This window comes from Marmota marmota, unplaced genomic scaffold, assembly GCF_001458135.2.
Source record: "Marmota marmota marmota unplaced genomic scaffold, marMar, whole genome shotgun sequence".
Classification (NCBI taxonomy): Eukaryota; Metazoa; Chordata; class Mammalia; order Rodentia; family Sciuridae; genus Marmota; species Marmota marmota.
In genome coordinates, this window is record NW_026000005.1 from 47,159,738 (window position 1) to 47,174,245 (window position 14,508).

Sequence of the window (14,508 nt, forward strand, 5' to 3'; positions counted from 1 at the left end):
CACTCCAAGATCAAGCCAACTGGAACTCCATGACAGATTCCCCTCCCAGAGTCACTGGAAAAGACTAGATTCTCCTGGCTTTGCCTGCCAATGACCTCAGAAGCCACCTCCACCCAGGGATATAATGTCAGGGAGTGAAGAAGGGTCTGCGGTATTCCACTCTCCCAGCCCCATGAACCAGGGCAGGGACAGGGGACAAGGCAGAGGGAATAGCACCAGCAAGCATGAAGGGGGTGGGGGAGGCTGGGTCCTAAGTAAACTGCTGTCGTAGGACACCAGGGCTGCCCTGGAGATAGCTGGTGGTCCCCTCCCATCCCACCCTACCCAGAGACACCTCCACCAGCCAGGAGGGAGCCAGGGCCCTTTGTCCTCTTCACCCCAGTTTGTGGAACTGGGCCACCACTGAGAACAAAGGCCAGACATGGCTTGGATTGGAGGCTGCGCTCACCTCCCCCAGCGACTTGCCCCGGACATAACCCAGAGCCCAGCAGGTGCTGGAAGGGAAGCAGAGTTAGGGAGCCCAGCAGGTCACCGCCAGCTGTGCCCTGGATTCCAGGGCCCTTGAGCTCAGAGTAACCGGAGCCTGCTGTCCATTGGCCAAGTGCACAGGAGGGTGTATGTGTGAGCAATGGGGAGGGAGCAGGCAGGGGGGCCAGCACAGGCGGCTATGACTTAGAGTCTCAGACAAGGAACCTGGTCACTTGCTCCCAGGCAGCAAAGGGGCTGTGTCCAGGATCCAGTCAGGCTGTGTTGGGGCCCAAAAGAAGGTTCAGGGTGCTTCCTGTGCCCCAGATCAAATCTCTGCCTTTAGAACTCTGATCTCTGTCTTGGCCCCATGGAGGCTCAGGATAGTAGGCTGGAAAACTGTCCCCTTGGCTGCTGTGGGGTGGGGCATTGTAGGGCACAGGGGTGCCAGGGTGCAAGTGTGGCCCTCAACTGGGCAGGGATGAAGACCAGAGTGCTTGAGGTTGACCCAACCACAAGCCGCAGAATCCCCTGCAGGCCCGTCCGGGAGACAGCACCTTGGACTTGTATCCTCCAGCAGAGACACGCTTCTGCTCCCCTCAGCTTCTGCTTTTGCCTCCAGAAGACAAGTCTGCAGCCCTGGGCAAGTGTGGCCACAGGCTTTCCTCTCCCCCTTTGTCCTGACTCGGTGGCAGCCCCATAGACATCCAGGGAAGGGACCACCCTCCTCTCATTGTTCCTGGCAGGAACTCAGCAGCCACGGGCCCTAAGGAGGCTGAGCTCCTGCCCAGTTGACCTGGCGGCCACAGGACCCTGATGGGAAGAGGCCACCCAGTGTCCTGAGGGTTCCCAGCACCCCATTCCCACCAGAGGTGGAGCCAGTCTGGGCAGCCTGGGAGGAAGCCAGCTTCTGAGCAGGATAGGGGCCTGGGCGTACCCGAGCTCTGCCCAACTTTGTGGCAGCCCCTGGGGTCCTTTATGCAAAGTGGCCTCAACATAGTCTTACTCCACTCACCTGCCTGCTGCCTGTCACTTTACTGTGCCAAGCGCCTGGGGCCAGACTCTGATGTCAGTACCCTCCTGGCCCAGCCAACACTGAGACCCGCCCCCTCCCCCAGATGGCGCTCTACTTCTGCTCAGGGGTGCTGCAGGACCAGGCGCAGTTCCGGCACTACGCCCTCAACGTGCCTCTCTACACACACTTCACCTCTCCCATCCGCCGCTTCGCTGACGTCGTGGTGCACCGCCTGCTGGCCGCTGCGCTGGGTGAGGGTACAGCTTGGGGCCCAGGCAGGCCTGTGCGGCTAAGGGCTGCCACCCCAGAGTGAGGAGGGCCCAGTGCTGGGAGGCCACACTTCTGTGACCATGGAGCCTCAGAGGGACAAACAGCCTGGGTACAGGGGATCCTGGGCCTAGATGCTCTCCCTCTGCACAGGTGCTGGGGGACTGCAGTGGGGCAGCTCCAGGGCCCCTGCCTCTGCCAGCCCCAGCTCATGCCTGGGCTAGGGCCCCATGCTGTCTGTCACCCAGCATGGTTCATGCACCCTCTTCCCAGGCTACAGGGAGCAGCCGGAAGTGGAGCCCCATGCCCTGCAGAAGCAGGCTGACCATTGCAATGACCGCCGCATGGCCTCTAAGCGCGTGCAGGAGCTCAGCGCCAGCCTCTTCTTTGCTGTCCTGGTCAAGGTGAGTCCACCAGCCTGACAGCTTCCCCTCCCTCTGCCCTACCTCCACTCTTGGCTGCCTCCTCCCTGGAAGTCTTCGAGGTGTGACCGTGTAGGCCCTCCCTGGGAGGGTGCTATGCTGGAGCACTATCCCCACAGGAGAGTGGCCCTCTGGAGTCAGAAGCCATGGTGATGGGCGTCTTGAACCAAGCCTTTGACGTCCTGGTGCTGCGCTACGGGGTACAGAAGCGCATCTACTGCAATGTGAGTGTGGCCGGCTTGAGCAGGGAGGCAGGTGTCCCCTGGGGACCTAGCACCATGCTCCTGGCCTTTTCCCCTTGCCTGTTTCCACTTCACTGCGGGGGTTCATCTGAATGTCCCTGGCCTAGAGCAGCCATTGGTAGACTCACGAATGTGGAGATAAGAACACAAACTCAGGTTCCTGCTGTCGCCATCCACGCTGGAGGGACACGGGCTGTCGGGTCCCATTGTCCCCTCAGCTGGGGCACATGGTAGCAGAGTCCAGAGCTCCGACCCCAAGCCCTAGCCCTACTGATAGACCTTTACAAGACACTCAGCTAGGCTCAACTGGGATGGGACTCCAGGCCAAGGGTCAGGCTGGGCCCCGTCCCCGAGACCTAGGCGCTCAGAGAACAAGCCCAGGGTGGCAGAGTATGTGTGCCTGGGGATGGTTTTGTAGAAACATAGAAAGGAAAGGCCAGAGGATGGTCCAGGAAGGACAGGTGCCTTGGCTCCCCCAGGGGTCTTGGTCCCTGTCCTGATGCTAGCCGAGGGGCCAGGCTCTAGCTGGCTCTGTGCTGAGCACCTGGCTCCTGTCCTGGGTTGAATCTCCTAACGTCCTAAGTGCCTGGGGGAGTCTGGCATACAGCGTGGAATGGACTAGCATTAATAAACATAGAGCATGAGCAGAGTCCAGCTGGAAGTAATCAGGGCGCTGGTGCTGAAGTTCACTGAGCAGGACCAAAGTTCTCTGAGCAGGACCGAAGTTCAGACCTAGGTCAGCTCTGCTGTTGTCCGCCCTCAGCCTGTGCTACCAGACCCCGCGCCAGCAGGGGGCGCAGTCCACAGGCAGAGCCAGCAGCATGGCCCACCTGCCTCATCCACCCCCAGCCATCCCTTGGCTCTTGGTCACCCTCAGGTGCTGAGTCAACCAAAGGTGAACTGGCTGGGTCTCCCTGAAGCTGGCTGGAAGTAAGAGGCCAGGGACGGGGTGGCCCCTGCTTCAGGTCAAAAAACCAGCAGTGGGGTGGGCAGCAGGGCAGGGAGCTTCCTCATGACCAGTCAGTCAGAGGTGGGTCAGGACAAAGGGCCACCTCCACGCAACGGGGCCTTCCGGGGTTAAAGGTCAGGAGGTGGCACCCAGAGCCCAAGGCCTGAGGTGCTGGCATGTGCACCCCCAGGCGCTGGCCCTACGATCCTACCACTTCCAGAAGGTGGGCAAGAAACCCGAACTCACGCTCATCTGGGAACCCAAGGACCCTGAACAGGAGCCAGCACGGCAGGTCAGAGCCCCATCATATTCCCTCTGCCCCGCAGGTCGCAGTGGGCCCTCTCCTGCCTCCTAGGTGTCCCCTGTGCCCTCATCTTCCCCCTGCCCTCCCTAGCACTGCAGGCTCCAGGTGGGGCTTCAGGCCTCCATGCCAAGGCCCCTGCCACACCCAGGGCTCAGTTGGCCTCCTGACCCTTACTTGGAGACACCTCTGGGCAGCTCTCTGTCTCTCTGAAGCAGGAATTTTTAACTTGTGGGGTCCCCTTTGAGAATCTGATGGAGCTGGGGACCTTAACACCCATGTTCATGTAGAGCAGCTGTCACTCCAAGGCCAGTCCAGCTAGCTTGTCTGTCTGCCCTGACCCTCGGGAGCACTCACTGCGCATCAGCGAGGTTCACAGGGCTGCCTGGCTCCTGGTTGTCCCTCAACCCCGTGGCTGAGGCCTTGAGCAGCTGTTTACAGGGGTAACAGGAGTTTCAGAGGCTGAGGGAGTGGGCCTCCATGGCCAGCTGGACACAGTGGTGGAGCTGGGTTTTGGCCACAGGCCCCTCTCTGTCCCCGCTTACTGGATTCCGCCACAGGTCATCACCATCTTCAGCCTGGTGGAGGTGGTCCTGCAGGCGGAGGCTGCAGTTCTCAAGTACAGTGCCATCCTGAAGCAGCCGGGCCCCGAGGGCTCCCTGGCCCTGGAGGAGGACGAGGAAGAGGAGGAGGAGTCCCATGGTGCACTGGAAGACTGAATGCCAGCCCTGAGCCTGGCCCGAGCCAGCCCCACCCCACTGGCTTTTAGGAATAGGACCTTTTGACACCAAAGGGAATTTTTAATTTGGTTTTTAACATCTCAGGGGTTTGTTTTTATTTTTTCAGTTTATTTTATTTTTGCAGCTCAGTTTTTAAATGATGGACTGGAGGGGAGAGGGCAAGGCTGGATGGAAGGCTGAGGCCTGGATGGCACTTCCTCAAGCAAAGAGGGCTCCAGCCTTCCTGAGAGGCCAGCCCGCTTCTGCCAGGCCACCCACTGCCCTCCCCTGCCCAGGAAATGGGGGTTTTCAGCAAATCAGTGTCATGGAATAAAATCAAGTGTGCAGTGCTGTGTGGCGTGTGAGGTCCGTGGAGAAGTGGGCAGCAGGGGCCCTCTGCACCCAGGGCAAGGGACTCTGCTCAGGATCCACCCCCACAGCTGAGCTGGGGCCACCAGCTCTGATAACCCCTGACAGTCCTGGGGTGATTCAGAGCTGGCTGCATGGCAGATTGATGCCAGGGCCTCATCTGGCTGATGAGAGATGTAATTAGTATGCATGACAGTGAGCCACCCGTCACCCCGCCATGTGGCCGTGTCCAGACCTGCCCCCACCATTTCCTGTCTGCCATGGGCCCCATGTATCCACAGGGATGTGGGTCCTGTGACAGCCCTCCCCCCATTCCTAGACCAGAGTCCCAAGTGGCCTAAGTCACACCCTGGAAGTGATTCGGTGCCTCAGCACCTCCAGTCCCAATCCTGTGCCCTGGCGGTGCCCAGAGAATGTGGGGACAGAGTGAGGCTGGGCCTGCTGGAGGAGAGGAGGGTCCTCAATCAGCCTTCCCAGCCAGGAAGAGGAGTGGGTCCTGCTGGCCCTGCCTGGCCTCATCCCCTGCCCTGCATCCTGAGCTCCCACTCATCCCCCACCCTCTGGGACCCAGTGGCAGAGCTGGGCCATGAAGCAACCCTCTCCCAGAGCTGGCCTGCTCCCACGTATGGACTGGAGAGTACCTATTGGCCTCGTGGGGCTGTCAGAGCTAGGGTGAAAACATGGTGACCCAGGCCCCTCTTCCGCCACACTGTCCCCTGAGGTGTCGGTTAGCAGGCTCTTAGATCTTGGTACAGTGAATTTTCTTCAAAGAAAATTTCAATAGGTCCCTGGTAAGAATGTTTCGCAGTAACAGGACACTTTGACGGTCTGGGTGCCACTGTGCTTCCGCCATCGGCCTGGGCCGGCTGCCAGAAAGACCAAAGACACGTCATCATTCCTGCCCTCCAGTTCCCCTGCCACCCAGAGGATGTCACCTCTCTGCCCCATCCCCCGAGTCTCCTCCTGGAACCACATATCTGGAAGGAGGGATAGGGGAGGGTCTGGTACTTGAGTTAGAAGGCTTCTGGGTACTTCCCCAGTCCAGGCAGCCAGACCATGAAAGGTGACATTCCTGCCATGTCCCATCCCCTCACACTGCACCCTCCAGCACATGCTCAGACCTGACACCTCCCCTCACTGCCCAGGGAAGGGTAGTCAGATCACCCGCTTGGGGCAGATGCTGGGTGCAAATCTCCCCACAGTCTCGCCTCACTCTGCTGCCCAGGACATGATGGCAGCTGGAGCCCCTGCCCTGTTAGATAGGAACAGGAACCATACCCACAAGGGAACTGGTCTCTGCCTGAGCTGGAGCAGCCAACTGCACCCAGCCAGGGACCAGGCTCAGGTGCCAGGCCTCCACCCACCCCACTGCCTCTTGGGCTCACAGCAAATGGCTCAGCCTTGTCCCTGCACGGAAGCCGAGTCCTGTGTCTCCCTCATCCAACAAACATCAGTGATCAATCTAGCGTAGTGCATTGGTGGGCCAGATGTCCTTAGGTCCCATGAGGGGACAGCCCCTTCCAAGGGTTGTTTCACAGTGACAAGACAAAACCTGATCCAAAATCTCATTCTTTCAGCTGTCCCAAAGCACCCGTGTGCTGGTGCAGGCCAAAGCCTGGACTCAGAAGGAGGCCCTTTTTCTCAAGGGGCCTCCTAAGGTCACCATGGGAGAGAGCCCGCCACAAATAATCCCCCTAGATGACCAGGGACTGGCAAAGCTCGAAGGTGAGTGTAGTTCCAGCTGTGATGGGTCGCTGCCAGCCTCCTGGACCCAATAGAGAAGGCACACGCCGTGGACCTGGCTTGGCTGAGGGAGCAGAGGCCATATGAGGTTGTAGTTGGCCTCCCATAAAGGGGCCCACACCCTCACTGAGCAGTGACCTCAAAAAAGAACTGTGGGGGCTGGGGTTGTGGCTCACTGGTAGAGCGCTCGCCTCACGTGTGCAAGGCCCTGGGTTCGATCCTCAGCACCACATAAAAATAAATAAAATAAAGGTATTTAAAAAGAAGAACTGTGATGGCCCAGCATGGAGCAGGCCTGCCCTGTGGCCTGCCCCTGGGCACCCTGCTTTGAAGGCAGAGCAGGACATAGCGTGGGAGAAGCAGGTGCCAGCACAGTGCCAGGTGCCCCTAACAGCTGCTCTGACCACAAAGCAGGGCGCAGGAGCAAATGGCTGAGGAGGAGGGAGGCTGAGGAGGAGGGCTGTGGCAATCCAGAACAGAGAAGGGCAAGTTCAGCTGGCCAGAGGCAGAGGAGCACCCGACAGCTGACGGCATGAGGACAGTGCGGCTGGGAGAGCCCACGGGGAGTGGAGACCGAGCTGCCAAGGATAGGGTCCCCAACACTACTGAGGGGCCTTCAGCAAAAGAGGGAGGAGGGCTGAGGCTCGCGGCCGGTCAGGAAAGTTTCGGGAGACAATGTGGGTACCACAGCACAAGTGGATGCTCAGGGAGGGTGGGGAGCCCAGGGTGTGCAGCAGGAGCAGGCCAGAGGACACCAGGCCAGGCCTGCAGGGACCAGAGTGCTTCCAACCAGGAGTGAAGTGAACTTAGACATCTGAGGAGAGAGCATTTCAGATGAGGGGAGCCTGGAGCCAGGGCCCGGGCCGGGGCTGTGGCTGGGGCCAGATCTCCCTGGCTGAAGGTCATTACGGAGAGTGTGAATAATAAACACCTGCTCCCACCACCTCCCCAGTGCCGCAGTCTGGCTGGGCACAAATAACTGGGGTCACGAGCCACTTGTAGGTTCAAACAGGAACTACTTTATTGCCCGAACCCAATGGGAACTCCGCAAGAACTCAAAAATAGCGGGCACCCGAGGCAGCAGGAGCCTCCCCACTGCAGGACAGAAGAGGTCCATATACACAACTGAACACACAGCTTGTTTCAATTTAGCATCATCCAGTTACAGCAATCAGTCATTATCTTAATAATTATACACAGCTTCACTTAATTATCATCATCATAATGGCTCGCTGGCGTTACTTCTCAACCACTCCTTCTGGCAAAATCCAGGTGCCGTTCCAACCCGGCTGTGGCTCTCAACACCCCAGAGTCTCCCAAGGACAGAAAGGCTTATTATAAAGTATTTACCCCAAAGGGGAGTGGGAAACCAGGTACAATGGTGCACAACTGTAATCCCAGTCACCTGGGGGGCTGAGTCAGGAGGATCATAAGTTCAAGACCGAGTCTGGGAAATTTAGTGAGACCCTGTCTCATATTTAAAAGGGGGACTGGGGATATAGCTCAGTGGTAGAGCATTTGCCTCACGTGTGCAGGACCCTGGGACTGCAAGAAGAAGAAAGAAGGGGGGGAAAGGCAGGGGCTGAAGGGAGGAGGGGAAAGACTGCCCTTTGGAAGCCAGGAAATGGAGAGCAGGTGACTGGAGGAAGCCAGCCGCGGAGAGTCAGCCCCAGTTGTGCCGCAGAACCCTGGCAATGGGTCCCTCTGGGAAGCAACAAGTGTTGCCAGTGTAGGCCAACCCTCCTGCAGAGCCTGGCAACTACCCACCTGACACTGGCAAAAATAGATCACTGGACTGGTAAACCTCAGGGTCTCTGGGGCCAGCAGGCCTGTATACATGTGCCCAAGAGATGCTGAGACCACTACTGCCCCCTGCCCAATCAGCCCTGAGGACACTGGTGAAATGCCAGATTCGTGGGACCCCAGTAGACCTCCAGGAGCCAAATCCGATGCAATCACACAGAGTCTTTATTGCAAGCTTGAGTCTGGACTCACAACCGTTCCCAACGCAGCGGCCCCAGGGAGTGAGTCCCGCTCCTTTGTTCAGTGAGATTTTATAGGTTTTGGGGATACTCTGTGTGTCACAACATCACACAGCAAATCATTTCACACTGGCAGGAAAGTCAAACAACTCTTAATATTGATTAGCACACTCACCGGTGGGAACAAGTTGGGTCCGGGTGATTGGTTAGTACAAGTGGGGGATTCCTTTGAACTGATTGTTTTAAGCCACGAGGGGAGTACGTGCTAAAGTACATGGTTTCCCAACATGTTATCAACCACCATAAACTACTGGGGGGTCATCTGGCTTCCCAGGTATTTTCCCTGTCTCATGCTGATTGGAGGTTGCTAGGGGGTTGCTATGGGTCCTCATCTAGCCTAACTGAGTCAGGGTCACCTGGCACTGCAGATCTCACCTGCGGTGAGATCAACTCAGCAGGGTGGGTATGTGCCTAAAAAGGCTCTGTGGGTTTTTCCAAGGACAAGGGTCATGCCCCCTTCCTTAGGACAGGCCTTGAGGTAGAAGCTGCTGTCATTTATTTATTTATTTTCAAAAGTGCAGTCATATCAGTTTCTCACTGGCAGCCAGGCAGGAGAGTGAAAGTGTCCTACCAGGGACTCCCTCCACCCTCAGAGGAAAAAGATGTCCCCGCATCTGGGGTTCCCTAACTAAGGGACCCTGCAGTTCACGCCCCAGGGAATGTCTGTCCCTAAGCGCCTCTCAGGTACTTGGAGCTTCCTCTGGCTTTGTCCCCTCCCATAGTACAAATAAGCCCATCAAGGATGACACTCCTCCAAGGGAAACCTTCAAATACAGAAAAGCTGTGAGGAGAAAACAGACTGTTTTAGTCAGCTTTTCCATCACTGCCACCAAAAGACTGGACAAGAACAATCTGAGCAAGTTCAGAAGCCTCAGTCTGTAGACGGCCAACCCCATAGCTCTGGGCCCAAAGTGAGGCAAAACATGGCAGAAGAGTGTGGCAGAGGAAAGTGGTAGGACATGGCCACAAAGAAACAGAACTACACTCACAGGGACAAAATATAGACCCCAAAGGCACACCCACAGTGACCGACCTGTCCATAGTTACCACCAGTTAATCCCTATCAGAGGATTAATGCACTGACTGGGTTAAGGCCCCCATTACGCAATCATTTCATCTCCATACTTTCTTGCATTGTTTCTCACGCGAGGTTTTAAGGTACATCTCATGTCTAAACCATAACACAGACCATGCTGGGAGAGAAAAGAAAGTGCCAGATAACGAAATTATCCTTGATATCCTCAAAGAGATGAGCGCACCATCACGAAAAAATGGAGTTCTCTAGGAAATATGCTGGACAAATGAGGGCTCTTGGGGTTAGAGTGGGAAAATCTAAGTGTCAGAGTAGAACTTTTTTTTTTTTTTTCCTCAGTGCTGGGGATTGGCCCCAGGGCCTCATGCATGCCAGGCAAGGGCCCTATCACTGAGCCCCACCCCAGCTTAGAAACACTTTAAAAAATGCAAGTTCCCAGTGTGTGGCCCATGCCTGCTTCTCAGGAAGGATGTGGCTCTACAAGTTAGGGCACAGACCAAGGAAAAGGAAAACAGGAGTGGCTCCCAGCCCAGACCATGGTGGCAAAGAGCTCAGGCCCATTTGAAGGAGGCCCTTCCTGCACTGCGAGGGCAGGGCATCCGGGCTGGAAGATCCAGCCAGGACACCCAGAGAGTGAGGGGACTGGAAAGCCGGTCCCATCAGAAGAACCATCTAGGATTAGATGACATGAAGCACATGGAAACTGATTCACACGTAACAATAAGAAAATTACTTCTGGGTACACGCCTGTAATCCAGCAACTCAGGAGGCTGAGGCAGGAGGATGGCAAGTTCAAGGCCAGCCTCAGCAACTTAATGAGATCCTGTCTCAAAAATAAGGGCTGGTGGTGTGGCTCAGTGGTTAAGCACCCCTAGGTTCAATCCCCAGTCCCAAAAAGAAGAAAGAAGAAAGAAAATGACTGGCTTCAGGGGAAATAAAACTGCAAGAAAGAAAGTCATTCCTCCCAGCTCCCTGTACATCTGCATAGTCCTCAGTCCTCGTCACCACTGAAGGGAGGGTGGCGGGATGCGAAAGGGGTCGTGCAGGGTGCTGCGGTTGGTGAAGAGTCAGCGCAGAGAGAAGTCATGTGTCCCGCCCTGCTACCTGCTGTCAAGAAATGGGGCCCCACTGGCCGCCTATAATCCCAGTTACTGAAGAGGCTAAGGTAGGAGGGTCACTTGAGCCCAGGAGTTTGAGGCCCGCCAGGGCCACACAGTGAGACCCTGTTTCAAAACCAAACAGTTGTATGTCTTTCTCCTCGAATCTGGACAGGCTCGGGTATGGCTAACATGACGCACTAGTTTCAGGCCAAGGTCTTAAGAGGCTAGGAGCATCTACTCCGGCCATGCTGTGAGGAAGCTGAGCAAATCCAGAGGCCCGCAGGGAGAGGAGCCCTCCTCCCAGCCTCCTGACAGCTGTCTTGGGGGAAAGCCACCCCAGTGGTGACCTCATGGAGCAGACACAGTCCCCATAACACCCTGCCATTGGCAGGTTTGTGACAGAAAATGACTTGTGTGAGGCTGTGTTGGATAGTTCATTACATGATCAATAACACAATGTCAATAGAAGGTATCAAGAGATATGACTTAAGATTGAGAAATGAAGACATCTGTTATTCAGAAACAGTGGTAAATATCAAAATAAGCCAACAGGGAAAGTGGTCGCCTCTGGGGAAAAGGCGGGAAGGGGACCGGGAAATGCTCTCTCTGGTTTGGTTTCAACAAATTGTGCAGATCTCCTTGATACTTTACATCCATGCATAACGTGGATTAAAATAAAACTGAAAGTTTAAAAAAAGCTATTTATCCTTAGCAGAAATGGATCTACAATTGGTTTAAAAGGCTTTTTGTACATTCAGCAAAAGGTATATTAAACAGTCCATTAGTAACTAACATAAAATTCCTGCTGACAGGAACCTAGTATTCCCATTCGGTTAGAATGCTGCCTAAGGTCTTCTACTTAAAGACACAGGTAGCAAAGCCTAGCACGGAGGTGCATGTCTGTAATCCCAGTGACTCCGGAGGCTGAGCCAGGAGGATCTCAAGTTCAAGACCAGCCTGGGAAAGTCTTAGTGAGAACCTGTCTCAAAATGAAATGTAAAGGTCTACAGATTCAGCTCAGTGGTAGAGTGCCCCTGGGTTCAATGCCCAGTGCCACAAAAACAAAACAAATTAAATAAAATAGGCAGTCTTGGTGGCGACAAATACTGGTTCCCTCAGTGGAACCTGCAGGCTCCTGTGTCTAAGCAGAGGCTTGGGGTGGGAGGTGGGGGCTCAGGGCGAGGGGACCATCATCAGGCCTGGGAGGGCAGCACTGCAGATGAGGCTGCTGGCCCAGCAGTGGGCAGCGTGTGGGGACCATGCCACAGTCCTGGGCATTCATGGCTTGAAATCACAGATTTCAGAGGCTAATTAGATTTAGGGTGGGGATGGAAAGGATTGATTTCAGCTCTGAGGCTGGGGTGTGGCTCAGGGGTAGAGTACTTTCTTGGCACTTGTGAGGCCCTGAGTTTGATCCCCAGGACCAGGAGGGAAAAAAGAAAGAAATTCAGCCCTGAGGGATGGGAAAAGGATGGTGATACACTTCACAAAAATTAAGAAGGTTCTGGAACTGGGTCACAGCTCAGTGGTAAAGCAGATGCTCAGTGTGGAAGAAGCCCTGGGTTTATCCCTACCTAAAAGAGTAGGAAAAGAAGATTCTAGAGGAAGGGGGGCTGTGGAGTATGTTCTGTACTTGGAGTGATGAGTCTGAATCTGCTCATAACTGAGTTTAGGTTATGAATTTAAACCTTATTATTAGATAATCTCTTCGAACCGTCTCTTTTTATGCCTTTTATGGCATTCATTGTTTATTTTTTTCAAATATAAACTTATATTCGAATATAAACTTATAAGGAGTATAAACTTATTTTTTTCGAATATAAACTTATAAGGAGTAAGATTCATTTAAATAGTTTATTTTACTTAGATAAGTAGATTTCCTCAACCAGGTTCATGAACTGTTGTGTTTTTTAATGTTCATAAATTGTACACTGTCCCGTTAGGAAAGCAGTTAGCCAAGCAAGTATTGAAAAGGCAGCCAGATTTGAGATGCAAAGTAGAACACGAAACAAAAACTCTCCTTTAGCATATTTCGCCTTAATAGGTTTTCAGACTAATGAGGGTGAAATTGGAATAAAATTGTCCTCCAGCTCTTATACCAAATCAAAGCGAAATTATTGAATACAGGAGCGGGGGCTTGGCCTTCACTCAGCGCTCCTCCTGCCCCCAAGCCCTTCAGCCCAGAGTTCCAATGTCCACCCATCACCTCCTAGGACTTTGAGCCACAGCTTGGTAGAACCACCCAGCTGTCCCTGCCACCACCACCACCACCACCCCAGCTGGGCAAGGGGAGACCTGGCTCCGGCCACCTTGGCAAGGTTGCCAAGAACAGCCAACTCCAGGCTCAGGGCCACGTAGCTAAGTGTCCCTTTGCCAGGCCCACTCCTGGGCCCCCAGAGTCTCACAGGCTGAGATGCCAATGCCCTCGCTCATTGCTGCAGAGGGGCTGGAGAGTCCCCTGAGGCCCCTCCCCAGGAACTGTATGGGGAGAGTGTGGGGGTCTCCTGCTTGGTGATAGGACACTCTCCCTCCTGTCCCTACTCCAGGAACCTGGCACCTTCTGGGGAAGGGGACACCTGCATCCCCTGGTGGGTGGAGTGGGCCAGGGCAAGGCCCTGCCACACAGGCCTTCAGGAATGGGAGAAGGAATAAGCCTCTTCCTCAGTGACAGGCCTCCAGACATTCCAAGACTGCCCTCTTTGTTCCAAAGGCAGGAGGTTGCCGGACACTGGGATCTTTTGACCCGACAATGATGACAATGAAATGGGGTCATCTGAGCTTTTAGGAAGGGAGGCCGCTATGCAGAAGGCACCAGGCTGGCCCCCTGAACCCAAGGAGGGAGCTCATTTGATTGGTTCCCTGCAGTGTGGGGGTGTTAGCTGGCTCGAATGGCTCTCAACACGAGCATTTCCCATGCCAAAGTTGAATTACTGCTACTATTCAAGAGGACACATACAGGGCACCCTGACCTCACAAAACAAAGCTGACATTGGTTAAGGGTGGCACACAGCCTCTGGAGGTCTGCTGCTAAGCCAGGAGAGTATTTACCCTCTGTCCCTCTGGTGGTCCCAGTATCAAGGGCATGGCCTCCTCTGGCCCCCTGCAATACTGACCACACCAGGCCCCCGAGACTTGGAGAGTTTAGGTACCAAAGACACACAGGTATTGGGGGTGTCGACATGAACTCAGGCTAAGCCTGTCCCCAGCTTGAGGAGGCCCCTGTCCTGTGCAGATCCTGGCTGTGGACAGGGTGTTCCTGGAGCGTTTGCTCAGCCTGTTGGGGACAGATGCTGTGGAGCAGAAGGCCCAGGAGATCCTGCAGCTGGAGCAGCTGGAGGCTGCTGGGGCTGGGGCAGGAGCATGGCAGGGCTGGGTCAAGTCTGGTCTCCATCCAAGATCACTGTCAGTGTGATGGCCTCTGGTGAATCCGGGCAATATGTACAACAAGGTGACCCTGGGACAGCTGCAGACAATCCATCCCCACCTGAGTGTGGCCGAGACCTTGTGTGCAGGCAGGTGTAGGGGCTGAATCTGGGACTCTGTGATCGCCCTCCCCAGGGATGGATGAGGCTTTCTATAGAGCTGGACTCCTGGTCTTCCTGTCACCATCCCTGCCCCTTGTCCTCTGTGGTCCCCACCCTGTGCCCCCAGCTGCGGTGGAAGTGGCTGCTGGACCAGATCTTCCAGGAGGACTTCTCAGAGGACGAGGAGGTGGTGCTGCTGGCCACAGACTACGTGCAGCAGGTGTCCCAGCTCATCCGCTCCACGCCACACAGGTGGGGCTGCACATCCCCCACGCCTGGACCCCATGTCCCCCAGCCTCCCCCCTGCCTGCTTCCCC

The 14,508-nt window shown here is 55.4% G+C and overlaps 1 protein-coding gene across 9 annotated transcripts in view; it reads left to right on the plus strand.

Annotated features, from left to right (window-relative positions):
* Positions 1 to 4,727, plus strand: part of Dis3l2 (DIS3 like 3'-5' exoribonuclease 2) — a 336,218-nt gene extending 331,491 nt beyond the window's left edge. For all 9 annotated transcript variants that reach the window (XM_015481549.2, XM_048808736.1, XM_015481548.2 and 6 more), the window contains 5 exons: positions 1,584 to 1,731; positions 2,021 to 2,151; positions 2,289 to 2,393; positions 3,551 to 3,652; positions 4,222 to 4,727. In XM_015481549.2, the coding sequence (XP_015337035.1) occupies positions 1,584 to 1,731; positions 2,021 to 2,151; positions 2,289 to 2,393; positions 3,551 to 3,652; positions 4,222 to 4,380 (645 nt within the window). In that variant the 3' untranslated portion in view covers positions 4,381 to 4,727. The remainder of the gene's footprint in view (positions 1 to 1,583; positions 1,732 to 2,020; positions 2,152 to 2,288; positions 2,394 to 3,550; positions 3,653 to 4,221) is intronic.
* Positions 4,728 to 14,508: the final 9,781 nt, after the last annotated feature.